The 25,937-nt window shown below is 60.1% G+C and overlaps 2 protein-coding genes across 3 annotated transcripts; both read right to left on the reverse strand.

Annotated features, from left to right (window-relative positions):
* Positions 1 to 485: 485 nt before the first annotated feature.
* Positions 486 to 11,818, reverse strand: WNT10A (Wnt family member 10A). The gene is made up of 4 exons (XM_042890594.1): positions 11,760 to 11,818; positions 9,168 to 9,430; positions 4,188 to 4,564; positions 486 to 1,170 (listed from the first exon to the last, which is right to left on the reverse strand). The coding sequence occupies exons 1-4, from the start codon at positions 11,816 to 11,818 to the stop codon at positions 703 to 705; spliced, it is 1,167 nt and encodes a 388-aa protein (XP_042746528.1). The 3' UTR covers positions 486 to 702.
* A 5,394-nt stretch (positions 11,819 to 17,212) lies between these two features.
* Positions 17,213 to 25,258, reverse strand: WNT6 (Wnt family member 6). 2 transcript variants are annotated; one of them, XM_042890574.1, is made up of 4 exons: positions 25,104 to 25,258; positions 20,103 to 20,323; positions 18,243 to 18,544; positions 17,213 to 17,899 (listed from the first exon to the last, which is right to left on the reverse strand). In XM_042890574.1, the coding sequence occupies exons 1-4, from the start codon at positions 25,178 to 25,180 to the stop codon at positions 17,438 to 17,440; spliced, it is 1,062 nt and encodes a 353-aa protein (XP_042746508.1). In that variant the 5' UTR covers positions 25,181 to 25,258; the 3' UTR covers positions 17,213 to 17,437. The 2 variants fall into 2 exon arrangements, with proteins under 2 accessions (XP_042746508.1, XP_042746509.1); XM_042890575.1 differs by having other exon boundaries at positions 20,103 to 20,318; positions 25,104 to 25,180.
* Between the last annotated feature and the right edge of the window lie 679 nt (positions 25,259 to 25,937).

Raw genomic sequence — 25,937 nt, forward strand, 5'->3', positions numbered from 1 at the left:
ACAGCTCCAAGAGCTGTGATGCCAGCAGGGCACTGTGGGGGGCAGTCCTGAGGGCCCCAACCATCCTGTTAGCACACGCAGGAGCAAAGCCTTGGACAGGAGGAAGAGCATTCAGCACTGTCTCCAATCCACTTTTATTCACAATCAGGAAATAACTTACCATACAATAACACAGGCACGCACAGCACAGTCCCGGGCACCCTCCCCTCTGGCATGCCACTACAAGAGGCAAGACCCATCTGGGGGGCTGTGCCCCCTCCGTCCCATAGGATGCTCCATCCCAGGGATGCTCCGTCTCCATCCCATGGAATGCTTCCATCTCCATCCCTGGGATGCTCCATCTCCATCCCAGTTGGTGCGCAGCCCTGCACGCAGCCAGAGGAGCCTGTGTGTGATGCCGGTGCATCCCCCTGCCCTCCCACCCCATGCCCCGCCATTCCCATCCCACCCCACCCCATCCCAGCGCCCACCCTGTGCCCCCCGAGCGGTGCTGGTGTCAGCAGTCTGTACAGCGTGGCTGTGCGCTCCCGGTGCTGCGGGGCTGGGTGGGCACAAGCAGCCCCCACCCTGGGTGACAATGACAAAGTGCTGGTTTCGGAGGGCCCTCGTGCTGAGCATCTCCAGAGCGGAGAGAAGCGGCGGATCCATCGCTCCCCAGCGCCAGGGCGAGCTCGTCCCTGGCACCCTGGGGCGAGCGGGCAGCTACTTGCAGACACTGACCCACTCGGTGATGCGGCACTCCTCGCACGCCACGAAGCAGCACCAGTGGAACTTGCAGTTGCAGCGTTCGCTGCGGGTTTGCCGCAGGATGTTGTGCCCGCGGCCGCAGCACAGGCTCTCGCAGTTGTCCATGCCCGGGCTGGTCTTGTTGCACAGGCGGCCTTGGGTGCCCAACGAGTCCAGCGCTGGCTCCCGCTCACAGAAGTCAGGCGACTTCTCAAAGTAGACCAGCTCGCTGATGCCGGCGCGGCGGCGATGCCGTGCGTGGCCCGGCTCCAGCTGCCCTGCATTGCGGTTGTGGGGCCGGATGAGAGTGGCCCCATAGAACCGGTCCTTGAGGAGGGATCCCACCAGGCGAAATTCGGGTGTCACCTGCCAGCAGGTCTTCAGCTGGCAGCTCCCTGAGGTGCCGTGGCATTTGCACTTCCTCCTCATGTTGTCCATCACTACCTGCGGGGTGGACGGGAGGGCAGAGGAGTTAGCAGGAAAGATGTGGCATTTGGGGGATAGAGAAAGCAACGGTAAGCTCCCTGGGGATGGGTGATGTGGGAGTACCATGTCACACCAAGAACTAAATTTCAAGCAGAAGCCAGAGATGCTCACAGTCTCAGCCTGTGATTTGGGGAGGCCATTGCCATGTGTCTGCTCCCATAAAAGTCAGCGCTCTAGGAAAAAAAACTTCTCAGAAAGAATGGTGATGCACTGGTGCAGACTGCCCAGGAAAGTGGTAGAGTCACTCCATCCCTAGAGGTGCTGGAGAATGTGGAGATGTGGCACGGAGGGCATGGTTAGTAGGCGGGGATGAATTGACGGTTGGACTAAATGATCTTAGTGGTCTTTTCCAACCTTGATGATTCTGTGATTCTATACAGTTGCACTGGTTGAGGAACGTGGCTAACCAAGGGATCAGGAGGACCACTGTGGCTATGCCAGGAGGAGGGGACACTGCCAGCAGCCAGGGTCTGCCAATCTGCTTTGGCCACGCCAAGGCAAACAGCTCATTCCCAGTAACCCATGGGCACAGAGCTGCTGCACACCTCAGACAGAAGCAGCTTGTGCCGCTCTAGGCTCCATAGGCTCCATCCCTGGCTCAGGGATGGAACATCTCCTGCTGCTACCTCAGGAGCAGCGAGGAAGTTAGCAGGCCAGTCCCCATGCCCCACTCTGCACCCCTTGGCCCAGAAGTAACTACATAATAAGGGAAATTAGCTCCAAATTACAAAGCACAGAGAGATGGAAGGCACTTTGAAGCACTTTGCCACCAGCTTTGTCGTGGTTGGGAGGCAATTTCCTGCACCGCCTCAGCCTCAGCATGCAGAGTTTCCCTATGGGGCTGCCTACCCCCAGCCCCAGCAAATCCCCCTCCCACGGGGACATCCCAACCCCTCTGGGTGCCCAAGCCAGGCTGGGGCTGGCACACGGCATCCCACACATGCTAATAGAATCACATGCTTATGCTCCATGGGGGTTTGAGGGGACACGTGGCCCCGTGGGTGGCCACATCCCATGATGTCCCAGCCATCCTGGCCACCCTGCTTTGTGCCAGGTGCACTTTGTCTGTTCCTTCTCCATCCCTGGGGGAGATGCATGCACAAGGAGTGCCTTGTTTTGGTAGGGGTGGGTATTTTTTGCAGCTTGTTTTCTTGTTTTTGAGTAAATCTCCCCGTTGCTAAGCACTTATGGTAATGAAGGTAGGTCAGGGAAACACGCCTGGAGCTCGGGGCACATGGCACAGAGGTCTGGGCTGGGCTGGAGGTTGGCTTTCATCCTGCGGAGAGACCTGTCTCCTGCTGAGAACAGCCTCTGCCTCGCAGGCCATGAGCTGTGCCCATTCGCTTGCCATGCCCTGGGTGTGCCAGCAGGGAACACCAGCTGCTTCTGCCATCCTGGGAACATGCTGTCATCATGATCCCTTCCCTCTCTTTCCACCTCCTTTCCCGTGGCTGAACCAGGGAAACCCATACGCAAAGCTGCAGTCCTCATGGGGATGGACCACCCAAGACACCATGCCAGGCATCCCAAGCCCTGCATGGTAGCATCCCAAACTGCAGACAGCTGCTTCTCCCTCTTCATGGTGAGCAAAAGCCCACTGCACTTATGAGTCCCAGGAGCACCTCTGCCACCATCTCTCCATCACACACCCCTACCCTGGCCAGGTCCTTCTCCCATCTCACAAACACCCGCGTTCAGCACATGCCCAGACTCGCCGGTGCTTTCTTTCACACATTCCCAGCTCCTCCCAGACACGCTCATGAGAGCTTTATCGTAGCCCTTTGTTGTGAGGGTAATGGGTAGTTCCAGGCTGCCTTTCATCCTCTTGCTCTCTGATCTGGCAGGTTAAGAGGGCTTGCAGAGCCTCCTGCATGCTATGGGCTGCTCAGTTTGCATAGGAAGCTCCAAAGCGACCAGTTGCCCTTGGGCTTCCTATACAAGCTCAGGGCCACGATGACCACTGCCCATATGGCTTGGAGGATGCTGTGCTTCACTGCTGGATTTGAAAAAGGAATAGGGGTGAGTCTGCATGGTTTTGAATCAGGTACCTTCCACGTGTCAGGCAAACATGACAACCACTACAGTGCAGAAACCCACGTGCTGCTGCCATCAACAGTGGCCTTCCATGGCATTGTCATCTCCCCAGGCAGTGCATGGTGTGAGCTGGGAGCCAGGCATGTGCTGGCCCTCTCTACATGCAGAGAACCCTTGCGATGCACATGCTGAGCATCCTCAGTGATAAAGATGCAGTGGTTAAGGCTGGTGCATGGAAAGGGACAGTGCTCTGCACATGGTGGCCAAGCACTGCTCAAGGGATCAGAGCTCTGTATTCCCACCCCAGGAGAGGAGAAGACTGCAGAGCTGCTGCACCCAGCACTGCCAATCCTTCCTGGGGAATCCCCAGCAGATTGCTCCTTATTCGTGCAGAAAGATATTCCTAGGAGTGAGGGCATGGCATGGGTTTGTGGAGTGTGCAGAATCCACCCCCAAGCAGTGCACTTGGCTAGATTTAGCCTCAGCAGGAGCTGTGGCACCCAGGGGCAGTGGCCAGGTATGGCATCACCATCCTGCTCCCATTCATGGCTCCCATGCACAGCTCCTACAGGCATTACAACTCAATCTCCGAAGGGACTGCACCCTAATTTCTCCAAAGTTCTGGAGCTGGGCACCCTGCCTGATCAATGCTGCCTCACTGCCTTCCCCTCCTTCATCCCTTCAGCCCTCCTCCTCCTCTTCTTCCAGCTCCAGCCTTCTCCTGCCCACCTAGCTCATGTCTCTGAAGCCACCAAGGAGTGACAAGGCCATTGCCAGCCCCCTGCCATCTCCTGTTTGCACCTGGGGCAATCAGACCCCACAGCCCAGATCCCAGAGGTGCTGTATGGTGGGTATTTCCTCTGGCAGTGAGGGTGGATGCCCAGGTTGGGAACCAGACCTGGGATTGCTGTCCCCGCCGCCATCACCCTGATGCCGCTCACCTGCCGCCCCACACGGTTGTTGTGCAGCCTCATGCGTGAGTGGATGTCCCTGTAGGTTTCCCGAGAATCGAGGAAATCCTTGGAAAACTTCTCCCCATAGTCCACATCAGGGCTGCACCCGCCCCACTCCCAGGAGTCCTGGAGGCCGGGGGTCTCGGCCGGCATGTGCTCCATGTGCACACCATGCACCATGCCTTTGCCACGGTTCATGGCCTCCAGCTGGAGCCGGTGCAGCTTGCGGCGGAAAGCCTCCTCGTCGCCCCGTCGCTTCTGGTCACATCCACATGCCTGCAGCTTGCCGAGGGCGCAGGCGTTGGAGACGGCGTGCACCACACCGGCGGCTGCAATGGCATAAGCGAAGGCGCTCTCCCGGAAACCTGCAGGGATGGAGAGAGCGGGGCTCAGGACGGGCTCGTGGAGCACCAGCAGAGCCCCTCTGTGTGTGCTCGTGGCCCATTCCTGAGCCCCAGCACTGGGAAGCAAGGATGGGATGCACCCCAAAGGATGGTCACCTCCCTCCCAGCTGCGGGAATCTCTTACAAATGTGATACAATGCTGGAAAAATTGCGCATCCCCACTTTTAGAACGTGCCATGACCACACCACACCCTGCCAGGGCAGGCAGCTGGTTGTCATTACACACTGGGGAGTGAGGACATTTGCACATGTCATTAGCTGCAGATGGGGCGGCCAGGGACAGGGACACTGCCCAACGTGTGGGCTCACTGCTGGTGATGCTCGCCAGCACGCATGCCTCCTCCATGGTTCGTGGCCGACTGCTGAGCAAATGCTATAATCTTATTAAAGGGAAATGAAACGCATCTCGGAAACCTGCATTTAAAGTCGTGCTGCTCTTTTGTGTGCTAATTTGACACCGCTGCATTTAAAAAATTAACGAGGTGCTGCTTAAAAGCAACTGGGAGCCTCTCCCAGCTTCTCTTCAGTGTCGGACAAGCTTGCTCTGAGCCAGTCCCTTCCAATGCACAAGTTGAACAACATTTTTCATCAGGCAGGTAATGGTGCAGCTCCCAGGGAGGCAGTGCTGGTAACACATCCACACCCCAACAGCCCCTGTGCCCCTCTCCGTCCCCCCCCCCCCAGCCCTTCTGCCTCCTCCTCACTCTGTGCCCCTGGCTGCCCCTGCCCTTGCCCAGCTCCTCCACCAAGCACCATGCTCTCCACTCCAGCCTTGCCTTTCCGTTAGCCCCATTCTCAAGTTCCCCCAACCTAACTCACAATTTCCCATGCAGCATCTCCTTAAAATCCCTTCTAGAGACCAGACAGAAGCACTACCCCACCCATTTTGTCTACAAAGCCTGTCTCCCTGCTGGTGAAGAGGCTGAGTTGGTTCAGTGCCCTCCACAGCAGGGAAACCTGTGAGGTTGAACCCCAGCTCTTCTCCATCCCTTGCTGCCCTCCAGCCAAGCAGGAGCTGATGGACAAGGCTGAGGGGTCTCTGTCTCCAGAGCATCCATCCCCCAGGCCCTGGACAGTCAATGCTCTTGTCCCCAGGCAGCAGCTGAGCCAATATATTTCTGCATGCAGGGTCATCTCATGGTCCTTGCTCTAAGAACCCAGATGTGGCAGCAAAGCAGTGAGCAAGGTGGCTGAAGGTGACAACCACAGACACCACAATCTGGGCAAGGGAGGATTTTCCAGGAACCACAGCCAAGCGTGGTATGCATCAGTCCTTCAGAGGGAGTCTCTCCAGCTGCCCAAGCCACCTAAGACCTTGATAGTTACAAAGCCACCAGATCCCTACAGGAACTGCAGAAGAGGCTGTAGCCATGGGAGAAGCAGGGAGAAGGGCTGTGGGAAGCACTGCATCCTTCTGGGAAGAGAGAATGGAGGACAAGACCTTCACAGCACAACCAGGACCCAACCTGCCATGTACTTAAAGGACTGTTGGGCACCCACTAAGAGATCTTTCTTTCCAATATGCAAATGATGGGTCCAAAAGGTTCAGACCTGGGATGGGTCTCCATGTCAGATCCCGAAGTGGCTTCCTTAGCTGGGAAAATTCTCCATCATGGCTCTCTGCCTCTGGACACCTCAGAGATGGGGGGCATTTAGTGGGACCCTGAGATGCACCCTACCATGGGCACAGCAGCTGCTCCATCTCTCAGGAGGGTGTGGGACCAAGGAGGGCAATGAGAGCTGGACGCTGTACACCATAAAACTCTTCCTAGCTCTTCTCCCACCACCTCCCACAACAGCCGGCTGGTCCCAACACGCCACCTCTCCCCCAGTCCCGCTCCCTCCCTCCCTCCCCTTTCCCTAATTAAACTGCAGGTGAACCTGCCAGGCTCTGGCCCCTCGCCAGGTGCTAAACGGCTTCCTGCAGATCGCGACTTGCCTCCCTGCACCTCCCAAGCGTGCCAGGGACAGCCTGGAGCCCTCGCTTCGAGCACGCAGCTCCCATCCGCCCATGGCACTGCCAGCCAGGAGCTCCATGGGCTGCAGGGAGAAGAGATTCTGCCCATTGCCAAGGGCATTGATCATGCCCATCTCCTTGGGGGAAGATCCAGGGACTGTGGGCACCCACAGAGATGCGGCTGAACAACCATAGCACCTGCATGTGCTTTAGGGCCAGGTGGGCAAAGTCCTCAGCTTGCTTGAGGGTAGCGAAAACCCAGCCAAGAACCCAGCTGCAGCTGTGCCTGGCCAGGCACTGCGGTCTGCGGGCATTGGTGCTTGGCTAGGGCTCTGCGTGGCCGGGCGCCGGGGTCCCAAGCTCTGGACAGCCATAACAGCACCTGCCTGCTGCATGCTGCCCACACCAAGTGCGGCTCACAGCTGGCTGTTCCCCAGCACCTGGCTCTCCCAGCCTGGCAGGGAGTTCTCCCCTCCTTGCTGGGTGAATCAGGCTTTGACTGGGCCCCACAGCCCCCTTGGCACCTGGGTGTCTTTCCTGGGGGATACAGGCTTGCAAACCTCACCAAGCCTCCAAAGGCTGCAAAGGAAATCAGAGGGACACTGCGCTCCAGGACACTCAGGGTATGGTTCCCACTTCTTTCAGAGCTGTAAATAGATGCGATTGGGATGAGCCAAGGGCACAGAGACATACTGGACCCCCAGCACCCCTCAAGCAGCCTCTGCCCCACAGCCAGGCAGTGCCAGTGTTGCACTGCGCCATGGGTGCGTTGGCATGTGCAGGACCAGGATAAGGGTCACCTGCAGTGAAGCTTCTGGCATACACCCATGCGTGGTGCAGCCCAGCCAACAGCCCCTGGGCACCAGGGACAATCCACAGCAGATCTCTGTACACCTGCCCCTGCTGGCCATCAGCATCCTTTTCCCCACTATTCTGTCCAGAATAGGGTTCCCACCATGCCCAATGTGAAGCCTCCCTGCTCCTTCCCAGCTCCCCAGGGCTTGCATCAGGTCTACGGGACCAAGCCCCAGCTCTGTGGGACTGAACTGGGCTGGGTGTATGGTGCTGAGTGCTGGGGAGATGCGTGAGACGTGGGAGGACAGGGTGGAGCAGGCAGAAGCGGGGAGAGCAGAAGGAGAAGGCAGCTACAAATAATTTAAAGTGAGGTTCACGCACGGCTGAACTGATGGCAGAAGAAGTGGGAAAAGGAATGAAAGATTAAAGGGGTCTGTCACTTCAGGTTACAAACAACGATCCTTCGAGTGTGCTGCGTTCCCAGGCACGGCAGGGATGGGGCAGAGACCTGATCCCTGCAGACCAGATGCATTAATGCCTGCGGCATGGAGCCTGCACCCCTGGCTTCGCCTCTCCTTCCAGAGATACACCCTACATCCCTGCTCCAATGGCTGTTCCATTCCTGTGCATTTCTGCAAGGCAGAGCCCAGAGCTCCAGCTCCAGTGCTGAGAAATCTGAGTGGGCTGGAAGCAGATCAGGGCATCAGCCTTGAGACTTGCTCTATGCCAAAATGGTTTTGAGCAACCACATAGGATGGTGCTCAGAGCTCATCCTGCATCCCAAAGAGGTGCCCACCTCCCAGCATCCTTATCTCCATCCTCCTCCTGGATCACAGCAAAGTGCTGGTAGCAGGAGACAGAAACATCTCCACAGATGGTGTCCTGGGGTTGAGAACATTGTGGTGTCTCTGCCACTTTCTGCTGAAGCTTCTCACCACTCTGGTGGGATGCTAGTGGCACCTCACCTGGGTGCAGGAGCAGCTCAAGCCAGTGAACCTGTGTCTCTGCCTCCTGAGGAGAGCAGAAGCAAATGCATTCCTCCGAGACCTGGAAATACCACGATGCTTATCAGGGCTGCTGGTCCCCACCCTCCCTGCCATGCGCTAACCTGGGCACTGCTCACTGAGGTGCTGGCACTGCCACCAGCACTGCCTTGGCCTCTCCCATCCATGGCATGGACCAACGAGCACCCTGCTGTGTGCTGAGCATCAGGCCCCATGCACAGCAAGAAGACGCACCCAAGTCCTCCAGAAGGTCCCACCATCAGGCCACTACCCTGAGCTGCAGGCAGCAGAGCTCCCAGGGGAGCCTGCCTGTCCCCAGGTGGTCCAACCTTCATGCCCCACAGTCCTGCAGACAGAGAGCCCTCAGCTCTGGGCAGCCAATTCCAAGGCAGGACACCAAGATGATAGGCTCACAGACCTACATCTCATTGCTTCTGCTCACCATGATGCACCAAAACATTGTTCCTGCATAGGAGTGGGAGTGAGACAGGACACTCAGTCCATCCCGAACCGAATCCCAGAGTAAGGCATCCACCTACATCTATGGGGAGGGAAGCTGGAAAGTTTTGGGCAGCTCAGGACAAGGTCAAGAAAGAAGACACGTAGAGAAGAGCCCAGATCTGCTGCTGCTTGCTCTGGCAGACCTTCACGTTTCTTCATATCCCTGCCTTCACCTGCAGGATGCTGATCTGGCCCAGTCCCCTGGGCTACAGAGGAGATGTGGAGTGCCCACAGGGAGTCTATGAGGATCCTGAGAGCGGTTTCTGAGCAAAGGATGAGGAAAGGAGAGGGTCCCTTTGGCCCTTACCTCTGCTGAAGATGATGCTCTCGTAGGGGATCTTGTTTTTGGTCTCGAGGCTGGAGCAGTTCCAGCGCTGGTCCCGGAACTGGTGCTGGCACTCGTGGATGGCGATCTGAATGCCCTGGATGGCTGAGGCTGTCACGTCAGGATGCCGCACGCACACCTCCAGCTGCCTCCGCGTCAGTCCCGGCAGGGTCAGGCACACCGTGTTGGCATTCAGCACCGGCTCCGATGGCAGCTTCAGGCCCAGGATCTCATTGGAGCAGGAGCTTGGGGGCAAAGGGAAATGTGTGAGCTTGGGGTGAGCAAGGTGCTGAGAGCTTGGGGAGGGGGAAGACTTTGCGGGGGCACATGGGAGGGGAGATGCTCCTCTCCCCACACTGTGCGTGCTGCCTGCGGGTGACAACAAATCAGCATGCTGCAGGTTTTACTCAGGCTTGTCCATCCACAGAGACTCCAGAGCACAAGATCCACCCTAGGTGTGGTTCTGTCCATGCTGCACCCTGTATGGCACTGCTGGTCCTCACAAGGGAGGTGACCAGAGGGACCAGCCTTTTCCTGGCTGGGAAAATCAGAGCTGAGCACCCTGATGCATTACTCACAAACTTCCGGCAGTCATTCCAAACCCATCCATAGTCATATCCCAGCACTACTGACCATGATGGCAGTCACTTCTAAGACCAGAAAGCACTGGCAGGTGGATAGGGACAAGGCAGTGGGGTGCAGGTACTTCTCCAAGCAGAGATGATGTCTTGGGAAATAGAGAAATGGATGAAGTGTGGGAGACAGGAGATGAGGGTGGTACGGCCAGCACAGGCAGATGTGGAGAAGAAGATGGGTAGGACCCACAGTGTGCAATCTAAGGACCTGCAGGGTGCACAGCAGGCAGCAGGATGCCAAAGAGCATCCTGCACCTTGCACCAGGGTTCAGCACTTCTCCTCACTCAGGACAGCTCAGTCTCCAGGCAGGGATCCCTGTCCTCCAGAACAACCAGGAGTTGGGATCTTGGTAGGAGCAGGGTGCAGGAGCCCTTTGAACCTAGGTTACAGAAGTGAGATTTGGAGGAGAATGCTGCAGGAGGGACTGCAGTTCCCACATGAAGCATGCAGGCCCTGGGAAGGAGGGCTGCTCTCCCTCTGCTCCCTCAGGCCCTGCCAGGCGAGGGAGAGAAGCAGCACTGGAGGCAGGGGCTGACTCCCCCAACCAAGGAGGAAGGGCTCAGCCTGGTGTCCTTGCAGAGTTAAAGCTTGGTCAGGACAAAGGGAGCTGTCAGCGTCAGGCTGCTGCTGTCTGCAGCTTCTCAAGTGCATTTACACCCATCCCACCACTGCCATGGAGCAATCCATAGGTCTGCCCCACCACAAATCCACACTGACTGCAAAAGGGAAATATAGGGCAGGTGGGAGCAGAGAGGAACGCAAGGGAGCATATCTGTCCATAGCACACAAGAAGGATTCTCTGCCTGGCTCTAGCTCCCATTCACACTCCCTGGCTGACACCAGATGTGAGGGCATCTGTGGCCAGCACCATCCCCAGGCCCAGCAGCTCTTTCCCCAAGCACAGCAAGGACCTTATCCCCTGCTTGTCCTGACCCAGCTCCAGTGCCTGCCACCTTCATCCAGCAGCACCCCGGGGGACAGATAATGTTGTCACTCTCCCGATAGCACAGACGAGAAACTGAGGCAGGGGCACTTCTGTAGGGCCTCGGGAGAGGAGGGCAGGTCCTGCTGCCTCTCGCTCCTCCCAGAGCTCATGGGAGTGAGGGACCCGCACGGGGCTGTCACTGTCACCGTCCCTAGGAGGACACAGCGCTCCCCCCAGCTCTCTCCCCCCTTGAAATCAGGATTTAAACTTGATTTCACGGTGACAAGCCCCCGGGTCACAGGCTGCAGCGGCTGCTGCTTTAATTAATACAAGGCCCAACGTTAACAAATTATATTTAAAGGGGCTGGAGGGAGGGGGAAGGGCGGGGGACTCCCCCCCACCAGCAGCAGCGTTAACCCCTGGCTGCCTGCAGCGCACAAGTTTCGGAGCGGGCAGAGGGGAGCTCCCACTCACCCCGGGGAGATGGAGCCGGACGGGGGCGGTGAGTGCTGTGGGGGGCCGCGTTCTGGAAGGCAGGCGGCCCCCAGCCGCCCCAGTTCGCCTTCGGGATCTGCAGAGCCGGGTTGGGGGGGGGGGGAACCGGGCCTTATCCCCCGCCCCGGTGCGCGGTCCCCGGTTGCAGGGCCGAAGGCACCGATGCCGGCGGCACGTCTCCCTCGACGGCGGCAGCGGCCCCCGGCGCTGCTCCCGCATCCCCCGACCTCCCGCGGGGCAGAGTGGGGAAACTGAGGCAGGCCGGGCAGCCGCTGGAGCGGCTCGGGCCGGGAGGATGACGAGAAGCACCCGGAGCGGGGGGAGCAGAGGCCCTGACAGCGCCCGGAGCGCGAGGAGCGGGGCGGCGGGGCGCGCGGGGCGGCGGGGGGGACCGTATCGGGGTAAGGACCGCGTCAGGGGGAGGACTCGTGGAGCCCCTCCGCAGCTCGACCGCGGAGCGGGGCTGTGCGCGGCGGCTCGCTGGGGGCCGGGGCGCTGGGGGTGGGGGCAGCTCCTACCTGGGTACCCAGAGGCTGAGCAGCAGCGAGCAGAGTCCGTGGGCCAGGGCCGGGCGCATCTTCGCTGGGGCAGCGGCTGTGCGGGCTGCGGGCGGGCGGGCGCCTTTGGGGCAGGGGCGGCGGGGCTCGGCGCTGCTCTCTGCCCGCTTTGTTTGTTGTGGGTTGTTTGCTTGTTTGTGTTTTCCCCTCTCCTCCCTCTCACTGGCTCCCTGCGCGCCGGGGCTCGGCTCGCCGGGGCGGCTCTGCCATCCTCCCGGGATGCCCCCCCCGCCGCCTCCCGCCGCCCCAGCGCCCTCCGAGCCCGGCGAGGGCTGCGTGCCCCCCGCCCTGCCCACCGCCGCCCCGCCGCGCTCAGCCTCCCGCCTCAGCCCCCCATAGCGGTGCGGCCCGGGGGGCCGGGGGGGCCCTCGGCCGCCGCTCCCCAGGGCGCCCCGAGGCTCCGGGGCCGCGGCGGGCGTGGGCAGGGCGCCCGGAGGGGATGGCCGGGCGAGCGGCGCGGGGGCTCCCTCGGGGCCCGCAGGCACATGGGGAGCCGCGGGCCCCCCCGCCGCCCCCCGCCGGTGTCGCCGGGCCGAGCGGGCAGGGTCGCGGCCGGAGCGCCCCGGCAACGCTGGGCGCGGAGCGGCGGCGGCGGCGGCTCTGCCTGGGATCGCGCTGCGCCGAGCATTACTCAGCGCCCGAAGCCCGAGTCCCGACACGTCCAGACAGGAGCCCGCGGGGGAAGGACGGGGCAGAGAGGGTGGCAGCGGGGCGGGGAGGCGGCGTGTCGCACGCAGCCTGGCGGGGAGGGAGCGGGAGGCGCGGGGGGAGCGGGCACGGAGCGGGGAAGAGCGTGCGGGGAGCCGGGATGAGGCGTGCGGGATGGGAAAGGGTGCGTGGGGAGCGAGCGGGGCGTGAGGGGTGCGGGGGTCGTGTGCGCAGACGTTGGTGAACGGGGCACAAGGTGAATGTGCGAGGAGACCGAGGAGTGCGCACAGGGCAGGAGCCCGTGGGCATGGGTGAGTGCACGAGGAGTTGGGTGAGTGTGCAAAGGGTGTGCATAGAGCGTGGCAGTGTGCGTGACTTGGGGTGGACGTATGCAGAGTGTGGGGTGAGTGTGCACGGTGTGAGTGTGCACAAAGTGCAGGTGAGTGCACGGGGTGTGGGTGGGTGTGCATGGGGCACGGGCAGTGAATTCGTGAGTACAGAGGAGTGTTTGTAACACAGAGTGAGCACGCATAGGGTGTGGGGGGAGTGTACACAGCACGAGTGAGTGTGTGATAAGGGGAAGTGTGTATCCTGCATGGGTTGTGCATGGTGCAGTGAGTGTGCATGGTGAGTGTGCGAGGAGCGTGGAGAAGGTGAAGTGGGGGTGAATGTGTGTGGAGTGTACGGCAGCTGCGTGCAGCTGGTGGCATGAGCATGTGCTTGGTGTGAATGCTGTTCTTGCGGAGTGTTGGTGAGTGCAGAGTGAGTTGGGTGTGTGTTGCACGGGGGAGTGTGCGTGGCAGAGGGTAAACAAATGGGGCATGGAGTGAGCACGCACAGAGAGAGCCACGTGTAGTGGGCTGTCAGTGGGCATCGTCTGCTTTAGCGCGTCTCATCCTGGCAGTGGAGACAGTGCTGTCCCCTGAGCTCAGTTCCCTGCCATGAAGCCCCTTGGGCGCTAACAGGTGCAGGTGGCCGGGAGGGGCAGGCAGTGCCCCGCAGCTCCCGCTGTCCCCAGCCACCACAGCCCACGCCGCGCCGGCAGCCGGCTGCGTGCTCCCCCCAGGCGGACACCGCGTGTCTCTGTGCCGGCACAGCTGCGCTGGCGGGGGCTGCCAGCTTCGCCGGCGTGTCGGTTCCTGTTTGCATCGGGGAGGAAAACGCATTTCCTTTGGGCAATGAGCTGCGAGCTGGTGCTGGGCCCCAAGGCTGTGCCGTTTCCCGTGGAGACTGTGGGAACCAGGGGTGGCATCCCCACTGAGGTCCGTACTGCAGGGGCAGAGCCCGTGGAAAGCGTCTCCCGCAGTTCCAGGGTCCCCAGTGCATGGGCTGCGGTGGCGCAGATGTTTGTGCGCTCGCTAGGATCCTGCATACAAATCAGTGCCAAGGCAAACCAGAGGGGGGAACGCTTTCATCCTCCTCCAGCCCCTAACGACATAACCGCTTCCAAGAGCGTGCATCTCACCCACATGCTCCCACTGACTGCGGGAGGAGCCCCACATCCCACCAATTCGGTGCTGGCAGCAGAGGTGGATGGGGGGAAGGTTGATCCTCCTGTCCCAACAACGTTCCTGTGCTGAGGGAGAGCCGGGTGAGCCAGCAAAGCCCTTAATCACAGGATTAAGCATTTGTCATTGGCTTGGGAACCATGGATAAGAGCCCATGGAACAGGATCGGGCCCCTCCAAGCAGGGCTGTATGCAGAGGGCACAAGGCTGGCAAGAAAAGTGCTGGCACAGGGCACTGTGGGCTGCACTGCCTGGGGTAAAACACTTCAGCACTTTTTGTGGTACATGAGCAGGTGCTCTATGCAGGGGATTGGAAACAGCTATCCACCCCTCACCACACACACACCTCTCTCCCTCCCTCCCTCTCTGTCCTTCCCACCCCCCTGCCCAACCAAGGTGCCCCCCCACACACTTCTTTCTCTTTGCGCTTTGGAAAGGTCCATGAAAATCTTATCCAACCCCAATGCCATGGAAGCATCTCTCAATATATCAGCGTGCCCAGAGCCACATCCAACCTGGCCTTGAGCACTGCAGGGATGGTACATCCACAGCTCTTCTGGGCAACCTCAGACTCTTTAGCCCCTTCTGCTTTGGGACAATCTATCCCTAAGCCGTACAGCTCAGAGAACCAGAACCATTCCAGGTTTTGGCACTGGACTCTGTGGTACCCATGGGGATTTGGGATGTCCATAGACAATCTCATAGAGGTCAGTGCAGGAGGGAGCACCAGGGAATCCCTGAGTGTGGTGGAGCTGGATGGATGGTGGTGGAGAAGCATCAGGACAGGTGCACCAGCATCAGCCTGATGCCAGCAGCATGGGGACCTGGAGCAGGAGGAGGGGGAGGAAGGAACCCATGCAGCTCACTCCTCACCATCTTCCTACTTCCCCTGCCTATGGGACTGGAGTGACGACTGCATGAGTCAATGTTTGGGGTGGGAACGGGATGACCATGCCCCTGGCAGTGGCATTACTCACCACAGAGCCTCCAGCATCACTGCCCTCCCCCTGGCTCATGGCCGGCGACCTGCCTGGGGCTGCTTGCCATGACTCAGGTGCGAGCCACCCGGCCAAACAGCCAGCCCAGCCTGTCCGCCCAGCTGCCAGGGGCTGAGACAGCCTGCGAGTCGGGATGCTGGTAAGGCTGGGAAGAGGACCCATGTGGCAGTGAGCCCAGAGCCCTGCTTCTGGCAGGAAGAGCACATCCCAAAGGGCCGTGCTGGTGGCTGGGGTGGTGATGGGGTCATAGGGCTGGGGATGTGCTGGGCAGCTCAAAATGGATGGGGTCCCATGGCTGTCGCTGGCATGACACCTGTCCCTGGAGCTGGAGAGAGCAGGGACAGAGCAGGGTGGTGGCAGCAGGTGCCTGGAGGGGCTGGGAGGACGTGGGGACCCTCAGGAGAGCACTGCCAGGGCGGTGGGAGCTCTGGCTGGGACTTCTCAGAGGTTGTGGATGTTTTTGGGTGCTGCCATCTGAGCTTTCCCTCAGCCAAGCCACTATCCGGGCTTGGATCCTCCCCCTGTCTGTATTACTACAAACTTTCCTAAAAAGCTTTTTTTTTTTTTTGCCAAAACATTCTATTTTTTGGTCTCTGTCCAGACGGGATTTTTTTTTTCCCCAAGTTTGATTGAATTAATCTGTCTGGCTGTTTTCAGCTCAAGCAATTGAAGGGAAAATTGTGCTCATCCCATTCGAAAAGCAAATAAATAAAAATGAAGCCATTAACATTGCAGCACTTGGGCATTGTTATTATTTTTAACAAAATACTATCTACTTCCCTTTTTCCCTTCAGAAGCTTTGCAGTTGCACTGCCCAGCACCAAGATCTGCGATCATTCCCCCCCACACCCCACCATGTCCCTCCATACACAACCATCCCGTGCCCACCCCCATACATCCCCACGCACCCCAGCCTCCCCCGGCCGGGCCGTGGCTCCCCCTAGCGGCCGTCCGGCGCCCCGCAAAGCGCCCCGTCCCGCATCGCACATCCCGCGTTGCCACGGCTACGGTAGGGATGCTGCGGGGCTTTGGGGGTTACGGGAGGCTCTCTAAGGGTCTGGAGAGGAGAGGATCTAGGGAGCCCCGGGGCACTGCTGGGCATTTGGGAGCTGCTAGGGAAATGAGGTTTCCCAGGACGCTGGGATCTTGGTTTTCCAGGTTCCTCTCCCTCTACGTTTCTGGCTTTTGGGGTTTTCAACCTCTGGGGCAATGGCAGGGAGGATACAGGTCAGACCCCATACAACAGCATCCTGCCTTCCCCAGGCTCTAGGTGGCATCCAGTCTTCCAGTGCCATGAGCGTTCAGCCCATTGCAGGAAAACTGAGGCAGCCCCCGGGGAAAGCAGATTGTGGAAGACTGGGATGTAGCCAAGGAACAGTGTTCCCAGCCACAGCACAGCCTCTGCACTCTGACATCTCCCAGCGAGTCAGCATTCAGAGCAACTGGGACGGTGCAGAGGGAGAGCAGCGGTGACACAGAGCTAAGATACATGCAAGCAAACACATGGGGTCACCGACAAACACATGCCGACAATTTGCCGTGCACTGACGGACATGCATGGAGCCACGTGGGCAAACCTTTTGCACACACACAAGATTCTCACACACACAGCGAAGAGTGTGCGCATGGAATCGTATGCCCACGTGCAGGCATGACCATGAGTGGGCGTGCAACCTGAGCGTGCACACTGCAGCTGCCTGTTCACACACGCACCTTGGCACACACACCCATGTGCTCCAGGGCCGTGCATGCGGCCGGGAGTTCCCGGGAGCCCCGTGTGCCGCCCCTCTCCTGGAGCCAGGAGGGAATTTCCAACTCTAAAGCTGCAGTTGACATGTAGATGCTTCCGCCCCAGTGCTCCCTGGGCCAATTTAATGGTTCAGCAACACCCTGATTTCTCATTGATGGATGGGGTGGACAAGGAGCGTGTCGCCAGGGTCTGCTGGTGGGCATTGCTGCTGCTTCTTGCCCCGCATTTGCCCAGCAGGGTATGGGCTGCTCAGGTTCCCCAGCCCTGCCTGGCACTGTGCCACCCAGGTGAGGCTGCACGTGGCCCATGGCACGCCAAGCAAATGCCTCGCATGCCACCAACCCCAAGGTGCCAGCGGCACTGCATGGGGCTCTGCCATGCCAGGCCCTGCAGCGGAGGTGGCTGGAGGCAGTTGAGAAGAACAGAGGATGCCGGCAACATGCACAAAACCCATCACCACAGTGTTGGGGCAGGTGGCGGTGCCTGCTGGGAGAGGTGAGCAGAGGGCACACCGGCTTTAAATAGCTTTATTAGACGAAGCTCTGCACTGCGGCCCCACTGCAGGGCCGTGGGGATGCTGGGTAGTGTCCCCACGCTGCAGGGACATCCAACCGCAGAGCTGGGCTCACAGTCCCCCAGCCCATAAGGTCCCACTGCATCACGTCTCTGTGTCCCTGTGCCCTCGGCACCATCCTGGGAGCGGCCCCCCAAGTGTCCCCGCCCCACGGAGAGGCCATCAGATGCAGAGGCTGAGCTCCTGGCGGACGGAGCACTTGCGGCACTGAACCACGCAGCACCAGTGGAAGCGGCACAGGCAGTTCTCCTCCAGCACCACGGTCTCATCACGGTGCCCGCGCCCGCAGCACAGCAGGTCGCAGCCGCTTGTGTCCATGGCCGTGCTGTTGCAGACGCGGCCCCGCGTGCCCAGCGAGCCCGTCTTGCGGTTGGCAGAGCAGAAATCGGGTGAGTCGGCCGAGTAGATGAGGTCCTGCTTGTCGGGAGGTTTGATGTTGTCGCCCACCGGGATGAGGGTCTTCCCATCATTGCCCCCCATCACCTTGAAGGCGCCGTTGAAGCGCTCAAGCAGGCGGTCACCCACCTCGCGGAAATGGGGCATCTTGCGCCAGCAGGTGCGCAGCGTGCAGGAGCCCGAGAGCCCGTGGCATTTGCACTCTGTCCTCATGTAGCTGCGCACTGCCTGTGGACAGACGGCAGTGCTGAGTCCCTGCTATTCCCCTGGTACCCACCTCCCTGCACCCCAGCATCCCTGCATCTCAGTATCTCAGCATCTCGGCATCCCAGCATCCATACCTCCCAACCTCCCTGCATCTCAGCATCCCTACATCCCTGCATCCCAGAATCCCAGCACCCCTGTATTCTTTCATCCCTGTATCCCTGCATACCCAGTCTAATGATATCACCCAGGAGAGGATGGACAGAAGTCCCAAAGGACTTCCAGACCGTATTGGGGTCTGTAGGGATGATGACCCAAAGGAGTGTAAGGTGATGCTAAAGAGAGCAGGGTGTGCATGGAGCCTTACCAAGCGCCCAGCCTCATTGTTATGCAGATCAATGAGTGCACGGATGTCATTTTTCCCCTTCTTGCTCTTGGCGTCCATGAACTGCTGCGACTTCTCATAGCCAAACTGCACGTCGTCCCCACAGCCCCCCCATTCCCAGGCTGTGCCCTCGGTGCCCGGCCCGGCCGTGGGTGATGGGGGTGCCCGGCTCCGTGTCAGCTCACAGCCACACTGCAGCAGCTCGCCCATGCTGCAGGCCTGTGTGATGGCGTGGCTGACCCCAGCCGCCGTGATGGCGTACACGAAGGCTGTCTCCCGGATGTCTGCAGGGGGACAGAAGGGGACGTGGTGCGAGGTGACAGTGAGGATGCCATCCTGCCTGCTCCCCCCCATACTCGCTTTGCCATGGGTCTCTGCCCACCCCCCTCCCTGCTCCAGCACAGCCTCCACCCCGCAGGATTATTTATTATTAGTATTTGCTCTTGTCTCTCTCTGCTCCGGGACACAAATTCCAAGCATCCTTCCCCTGCCCGGACCTGCCGCTCACAGCCGCAGCCAGCGGGGGATTCTGGCAGCAGGGGTGCAGCACCATGCTGGGGGGCTCATGGGTTACCCTGTGCCAGGTGGCTGCCAGGGCAGGGCTGGCAGGGGGTGGGGACACATTTAATTAGGGTGGCATGGGGACAGAGGGGAAGGGCAATGGCAGATGTAACTCTTTTTGCAATCCATATAGAGAGGGAAAGGGGATTTGGGGAGGTGCACCAGCATGGTCACTGGAGTCAACTCTGATAACAGAAGCAGGAACGCAGTGTCTCCTCATATCTGTGGCAAAATTTGGGAGCCTCATCCTGCCAGGAGCAGCCCCAGCAGCATTGCTGCACCGTGTCCCACATGCATCCTGACCCACCAACATATCACACATGTGATGGAGATGTGTGACACGTTCTCATGGTGACCCCATCCCTGCACACATGCACAGCTGCTTGCTCACTGCCAACCCCAGCAGCTCTCAGGTTGCCCCCCTAGCCCTGCACTGTCACTCACTCCCTACAGCTGGGACACAGCTGGCCAGGGGATGTATCCTTGCAGTGCTGCAGGGGAATGCTGTGTGGTGCCGAGGATGGGCCAGGGAGGGAAGGACAGCACACGTGGCCTGCAGGAGGGCTGTTTCCACATCCCATGCCCTGAAATGCTCTCAGAATTGGGGGAGTCTGTGAGAAGAAAGGGAACTGGGCACATTGATGCTTTTCCAGCTGCACACTAGGGAACAGCTGTCCCTCCTGTCCCCAGCAATCAGCTCCAAGAGCAGATTCCTTGTCTTGCACCAGCACCCATGCTCCTCCCAGCACAGGGACTGATGTGGGACCGATGCCCATGGAAGTGATCCTGCTAGCACAGCACTCTCCCCTCCTCTTGACTGCTCAGCCCCCTACCCTGGTGTTGCACTGGTGTTGGGTTAGACCAATGGATGGGTTTGGCTCATCCTGCCCTACAGCCATGCCTCAGGCACGGGAAGTGCACACAGAGGTGATGCCCCAGGGGCAGGACAAGGGGTTTGCATGGTCTAGGCACCTGCAGGGCCACCTCCCACCCAGGCCCCCTCCCCTCCCCACATAGCGGGGTCCTGAGGGAGCAGTAAATCACTGCCAGACGAGGGTGCATTCTTGGGCTGTGCGCAGCCCCGCGCTGTCTGGGAGCATCGCTAATTGCTTCATTACAACACAGGGAGACATGTCCCGGCAGCTTGGCTGCACCACAGAGCTCTGAGCAACCCCCTCTGCGTGCACACACATCCACACGCTCCAGCTCTGCCCCAGTTGTGCCAGGAGGTGCAAAGCCCGGGGGCTGTGGTTTTTTAGGAGTTGTGAAGCTGGACCTTACCCTGCTGCAGGATCTTGCCGAAGTACTTGCTGTGGCTAGTGCAGTTCCAGCGGCGGAAGCGGAATTGGTACTGGCACTCCCGCACGCCCAGCTTGGTGCCCTTGGCCACCTCTTGCACGATCTCTGGCTCCAGCTGGCACAGCTCCGCCTGCTTCCCTGCCAGCCGCTTCGTCTTGCGGCAGATGCTGTTGGGGTCCATGACCAGGGGGCTCCCCACTGCCCTGCAGGAGGGACAGTGAGCAGAGCAAAACCAGCACCAGGCATGGCCGGATCCACCGCTGGGGACACCCAGCGTATGGGGGATGCTGTGCCCTGCAGAGCCGGATGGGGATGGGGCAGAGCCCAAGCTGTGGGGCTGGAAAGTGGTGCTGGCTCTGCTGATCCCAGCGCGGGAGGGCAAGTCTCAGCTGGGGCCCTGCCAAAAGCAGCTCCTCGCCAGCACAGCTGGAGAGCGGCGCATGCATCTCAGGCTGGAAGGCAAAGCCTGAGCACAACGGCACGCCGCCGGCTACAGAAATTCCTGTACTTCCCCCACACATTTTGCCCAGAGTGCCCTCACACAGCTGCACAGCTGCCGGCACCGTGCCCCGTGCCCCGTGCAGGGGTGGGCAATGGCCCAGCAGTGCCTCGGGCAGAGGGCGGGCATGCCATGTGCTGACAGCCTCCTGCCCACGCTGCCTGTCCCACAGTGCCTGTTACCTCTGGCCGGCACATGGCCCTGGGCCACCTGAATTGCAAAGGGAAGCTGCTGTGCCCCAGTGTGCAAGCCAGATCCTCTCATCCCTGTGCCAGCAGTGTCCCATCCCAGGCACTGCATGCCATCCCCCTCCCCTCCTGAAGTGAAAGCTCCCAGGCCGTGTTTTTGGGTGCAGCCCCACTTGCTGCTGAGTGCCGCTTCCAAACCCAGACAAGCCTTTATAGTCTGGCCAAGCCCCAGGGGCTCAAAAATCACAAGATGAATCTCTGTGTTTAAGTATGTCCTGGGTTTCCTTTTTTCTCTCCCTCTCTCAGCTTGGGGGCTGTGTATGGGACACCAGGCTGCAGGAACCACAAAGTCCCTCCTACAGCCTAGTTTTGGGGTGCGAGCTCTGCGCAGGCTGCCCTTGCTCCACACCTACTCTGGATCAGGCTGACCCATCCCTGGAACAGATAGGGACAGAGGTTGGGATGGGGACGTTGTGAGCAGGGCTGGGTGTGGGTTGACATGTCTTTTCAGCCAGGAAAATGGGCCCTGATACTTCGGCCAGACGTTTAAAGGACTAAAGCAATGCGCAGCCCGTGAATCTGGCTGCCAGCAGAGAAACTGAGGCAAGTCCATGGGCCTGCTGGGGAGCTCAGAGCCCACAGTTTGGTGTCCTTTTGGTGGGCAACTGGAGGAGCCTCATGGGACAGCAATGCCCAGTTCCTTCCTAAGTCATCTGCATATGGGGAAACTGAGGCATGTGGGCAGCCTGTCCCATCCAATCCCACCCCATCTCATCCCATCTAATCCCATCCTGTCCCATCCTATCCCACCCCACGATATCCATATGGACATTCAAGCTCCCATCCCAGCCTGGGAAGGCTCGTCTGGCTGATCCAGCGGGGTGGGGAAGAAGGGGAGCTGGGGATGGGACTTTCATTAAGCAAGGACTCTTTGTACGTCTTATAAAAACGATGCACGAGCCCTCGGGCCCTCAGATCAAATGCTGAACTGTGGCTCACCCCGGCCGTGCTGGATCAGAGGGGCCGGCAGGATGGGGAGCGCTCGACCCCAGCGGCACCGCGGGGGTCCCCACCCCTGGCCGTCAGCCCCGGCCGACCCAGCGAGGCATGGGATGGGCTGCCTAAGTCCGGTGCAATATTAATTTCCGCTGGGCTCTGCTTTTTTGTGAGGGGAAGCCGCTGGGAGCCCAAGAGCTGTTTTGCTTTGTGGGGCTGGGGGGGGGGGGGGACGAGGGCAAGAAAAATGCTGCCAAACTGCTACTGCTTTGGCAAGGGCTCCAGCACGGGGCCCAGATCTGCCTGAGCTTGTCCTGCTCCAAGGCCTCCCGCATCTACAATTAAGGTGCCCCACCTCTGCCGCCGGGCACTCCTCCCCCTGCCCTGGTGATGAAGCTGGGTCGCCAGTGTCCCCCCCCAGCCCACCCAGGGCACCTCACTTCTGCAGCCCCTCTCTGAGCTCAGTACCCCCGCAGCATCTGTGCGCCCACTGCTGGAATGGCACATAGTGGCAGCCCCTCAGAATGCAGACTGCAGTGATTTTTGCAGTGCTTCCTAGCGAGGGATTCAGCCCCTATTACCAAAAGGGGAAAATGAGGCATGGCAGAGGACCTGGACCTTCCCTAAAAACCTTCTTCCCCACTGACATGCAGCTGCCACCCCGTTGGGTCCCAGAGTCTGCACCCAGGGATGCTCAGGAAGCCCAAGTTGCAGCTTCTGGTACAAGCCCTGTCCTCAGGGTGATGGAGACTCCAGCCCAGTTCCGAACCAAAATCTTAGGCTGAAGGACCTGATACAAATCCTGCTCACCCCTCAGGCACCCTGGACAGCATGGAGCAGGGCTCCTGTGCTAGGCACTATGCACAAGGAGAGTCCGTGGGGTCCTGGTTTGCAGGCAGGTGATGGGGGGATGCTCCAGGGATGCTAAGGTGCACATCAGTGTTGTATTTAGCTTCCCTACTCCTTCCCAACAGGGCATATTCCCATCCCACTGGCCTGGGGCTGTGCTACTGACATGCAGTATGAAGCAGGGGCATAGGGATGTCTCCTAGCAAAGAGGATGCTGGCTGTGCTTTGAGTTTCAGTGCACCAGATAATGTGCATGGAGGAAATGTGGGACCCTTCTGCAGGATGGTGAAGGCGCAGTTTGCCTTGCACCCATGTCTCTATCCCAGCTCAAAGCTTCAGCAACCTGTGGTGTCCAGCCAAGCCCCTGAGCCCAGAGGTTTTCCTGCACCCGTTTGTGGAGAAAAGAGCTGTGGGATACAAGCACTGAGAGCTGAGCTCCTGGAGCACGCACCCAAGGAGGTGGTGGCCACAAAGCTGTGACCAAGCCTGGAGTACCTTGGGATGGGAAGAAAGGGGTGTTTGCTCAGTGTGACTGCCCTGCAGGACAGGGCACCCACACTGTCCGTGCCAGGGTTGGGGCATGCCCGGAATGGCCTGCAGGCACTGGGGGGCTGAGGGCAGCCGGGTGGCGACTGTGGGTCATTGAGCTCAGCAAGTGACTCACAGTGCTCACCCAGAGCATGCCAGCCCAGCAGCCTGCCCTTACAGGCTCAGCCGTGCTGTGTACCAGTGTGGTGCTGGTCAGGTGGCTGAGCAAAACAGGAGGCTGCTGGTGCACGGAGCCCACAGTGGGTGGCTCTGAGGAGAGGGACCACGAATCCCTTGGTAGGGTGCAGCAGAGGGAGCCCATGGGTGCCAACAGACAGACCAAGGCACTGCAGATGCTGGGGATTCTTTTCTTCCTTGCTCTGATGCTGGGGCTGTTTCTTTTATCTCCTGACTTCATTCACCCCAAAATGCCTCTAAGAACAATTTGGTCGGCTGGGGGGCTGCAGGTGAGCGGGAGCCAGCAGCAGTGGTGACACATCAGCAGGAACAGCTGTGTGAGTGGCCGGGGGCAGCTGCACAGACTGGACACAAGCACAAATCCTCTCAGCCAAAATCTTGCCCTGAATATGCCTTGGGTTCCTAAGACTACAGCCTGGTGCAAACAGTGCCCTGCAGCACGATGGCACAGCTTCCCTGTTGACACCACTCTCCCTTCTGAATGCAGAAGGTCTGTGTGTCTGCCTGTCCCTCTGTCCCCCTGCCTCTCCTCAGACATAGGGGTGCAGTGCACAGGGGATGAGCGTGCCTGTATCTTCAGCGATCCCCCTGAGGACACCCGACTGCAGTAAGGATGCTCTTTCTCAGCCCTCAGCGTTCTTGTGCAAAGGCATAAAGCCGAGACCCCCGCACACGAGGGACAGCAAAGAGAAGCTCTCCCGCCGCCACCAAACCCCGGGACGGATGGAGGGACAGTCTTTTGCGTGCGCAAAGCAGCGGGCTGAGAGCGAGCCAAGGAAATAACGCAGCGCTCAGCCGGCGGGAGGGAGCGTGCCCCGGGATGGCGCAGATGTCCGGAGGCGAGCGGTGGGGAGCAGGGAGTGCGGCACGCAACGTACTCTGCCGGGGCTTTCTGCGCCGAAACCCTGCCACGACCCGATTTAACCCCTTACCCAGCAACTCTGCCAGCACAACGCCGGCACCATCTGTACCCACTGAGCCCCCCCCCCCTCCCCCCCGCACTCCTCCGCTTTGCCCGCGCTGGTGGAGGGGATGGAGCTGCGGAATAAATCGGTGCCGGGAGTGCGGGGGAACGGGAGGGGAAAGGCTTACGGAAAACTTTATTTTAGGGGTCAAAAGAGTGTGACAATGTGGAGACGAATAGCCTCAGATAATGAATGATAGCCCGGACGGCACGCCGGGGAGCTGGAATCTAAGCACTTAAAACCGGATAAAGACAGGCTGGGTGAAATTCTTAATAGATTTAAATAGTTCATGTTTCGACAGATACCTGGGCTTTCCGAGGCTGGGTCCCAGCTCTGTAATGAATCCCCCACCCCCTCCGGGATCCTGCGAGGCACCGTTCCTGCTGCCTTTGATGAAGGCACCACTACAAACGGGGGTTTTGTCCCCGCCGCGGCCAGGGGACGCCGTGGGGACCCTCGGGCTTTTAATTAAAGTTGACTTATTGGAGGGGTCTGGAGGCCCCTCCCTGCCCCGAAGGCACTCAGTGCTCGGGGTGCGGGGAGAGGCTGTGGGGGAGAGGCCTCGTCCCCAAACCCTCTGCAGTTCTGCCCCCCGACACCGGTTATGGGGACCCCAAACCAGGCAGCGCACACCCCATAGATTGGCTCTGCCCCACCGCTGTCCCCACCGAAGCAGTTACTCGAGGGCTCAGTCCCCGATCCAGCGAAACCTCCGGCAATCCCCCTCCCCGTCAGCCCCCCCAGGATGCCCTATACTCACCACCAGAGCCCGATGATATTGGCGGGGCAGAGGAGGACGAAGAAGAGCCCCAGCTGGGTCCGAGAGCGGGGCAACATTCTGCCAAGGTTGGGGGCCAGTCGGGAGAGCCGAGCCCCCTCCGAGCCCCCGGAGGGCTGCGGGGTTGCCCGCTGCCTCCCTCCGCCAGCCCGGCGCAGCGGGGCCGGGGGGGGGGGGCCGGGCTGGGCAGGCACCTCCGGGCGGCTGGAGCGCGGCGAGGAGGCTGCTCCGCAGAAGGAGGAGGAGGAGGGACAGGGCTGCGAAAGCATCTGCCTCCGACAGGGAAACCGGAGCCCGGGGGGACGGACAGGGCGGGCCGGGCGGGGGGGCTCCGGGATGCCAAACGCAGATCCGTGCACGCAGAGCTTGGGCACGGCGTGGGCACGGACGGTGGCAGCGGCTTGCCTGTCACCACGTCCCCGTTGCCGTGCTTGGCACAGCCTCACCCGGGCTCCTAGAACTGCTCTGGCTTGTCCAGCCTGCCCTCGAGGTGTCCACTTCCTCTTGCACCCCTGCCCAGTGCCCACTGCCCACACCTGGCAACCCTGCGGTGCCCTGGTTTCCTCTCTCCAGTGGGGTCTGCCTGGCACAAACCTGGCACTACTGGCGTTGCATCAGGCTGTCTCAGCTGGGAACCATGACAAGAGACACCCTCAAGTGCCTCTCAGCACTCAGATCCACTCGTACTCCGCAGAGCCACCCCTGGGGTAAAGGGGTGACAGGACAAGGAGCTCCCCAGGAGCAAACAGAGCAGAGAAGGTACAGGAGAGGAGCATGGGGGGAAGCAGCTTGGTAAAGGTGATCTCATCTCAGGTG

This window comes from Lagopus leucura, unplaced genomic scaffold (genome assembly GCF_019238085.1).
Source record: "Lagopus leucura isolate 7727_CA_CO unplaced genomic scaffold, USGS_WTPT01 Super-Scaffold_100266, whole genome shotgun sequence".
NCBI lineage: Eukaryota > Metazoa > Chordata > Aves > Galliformes > Phasianidae > Lagopus > Lagopus leucura.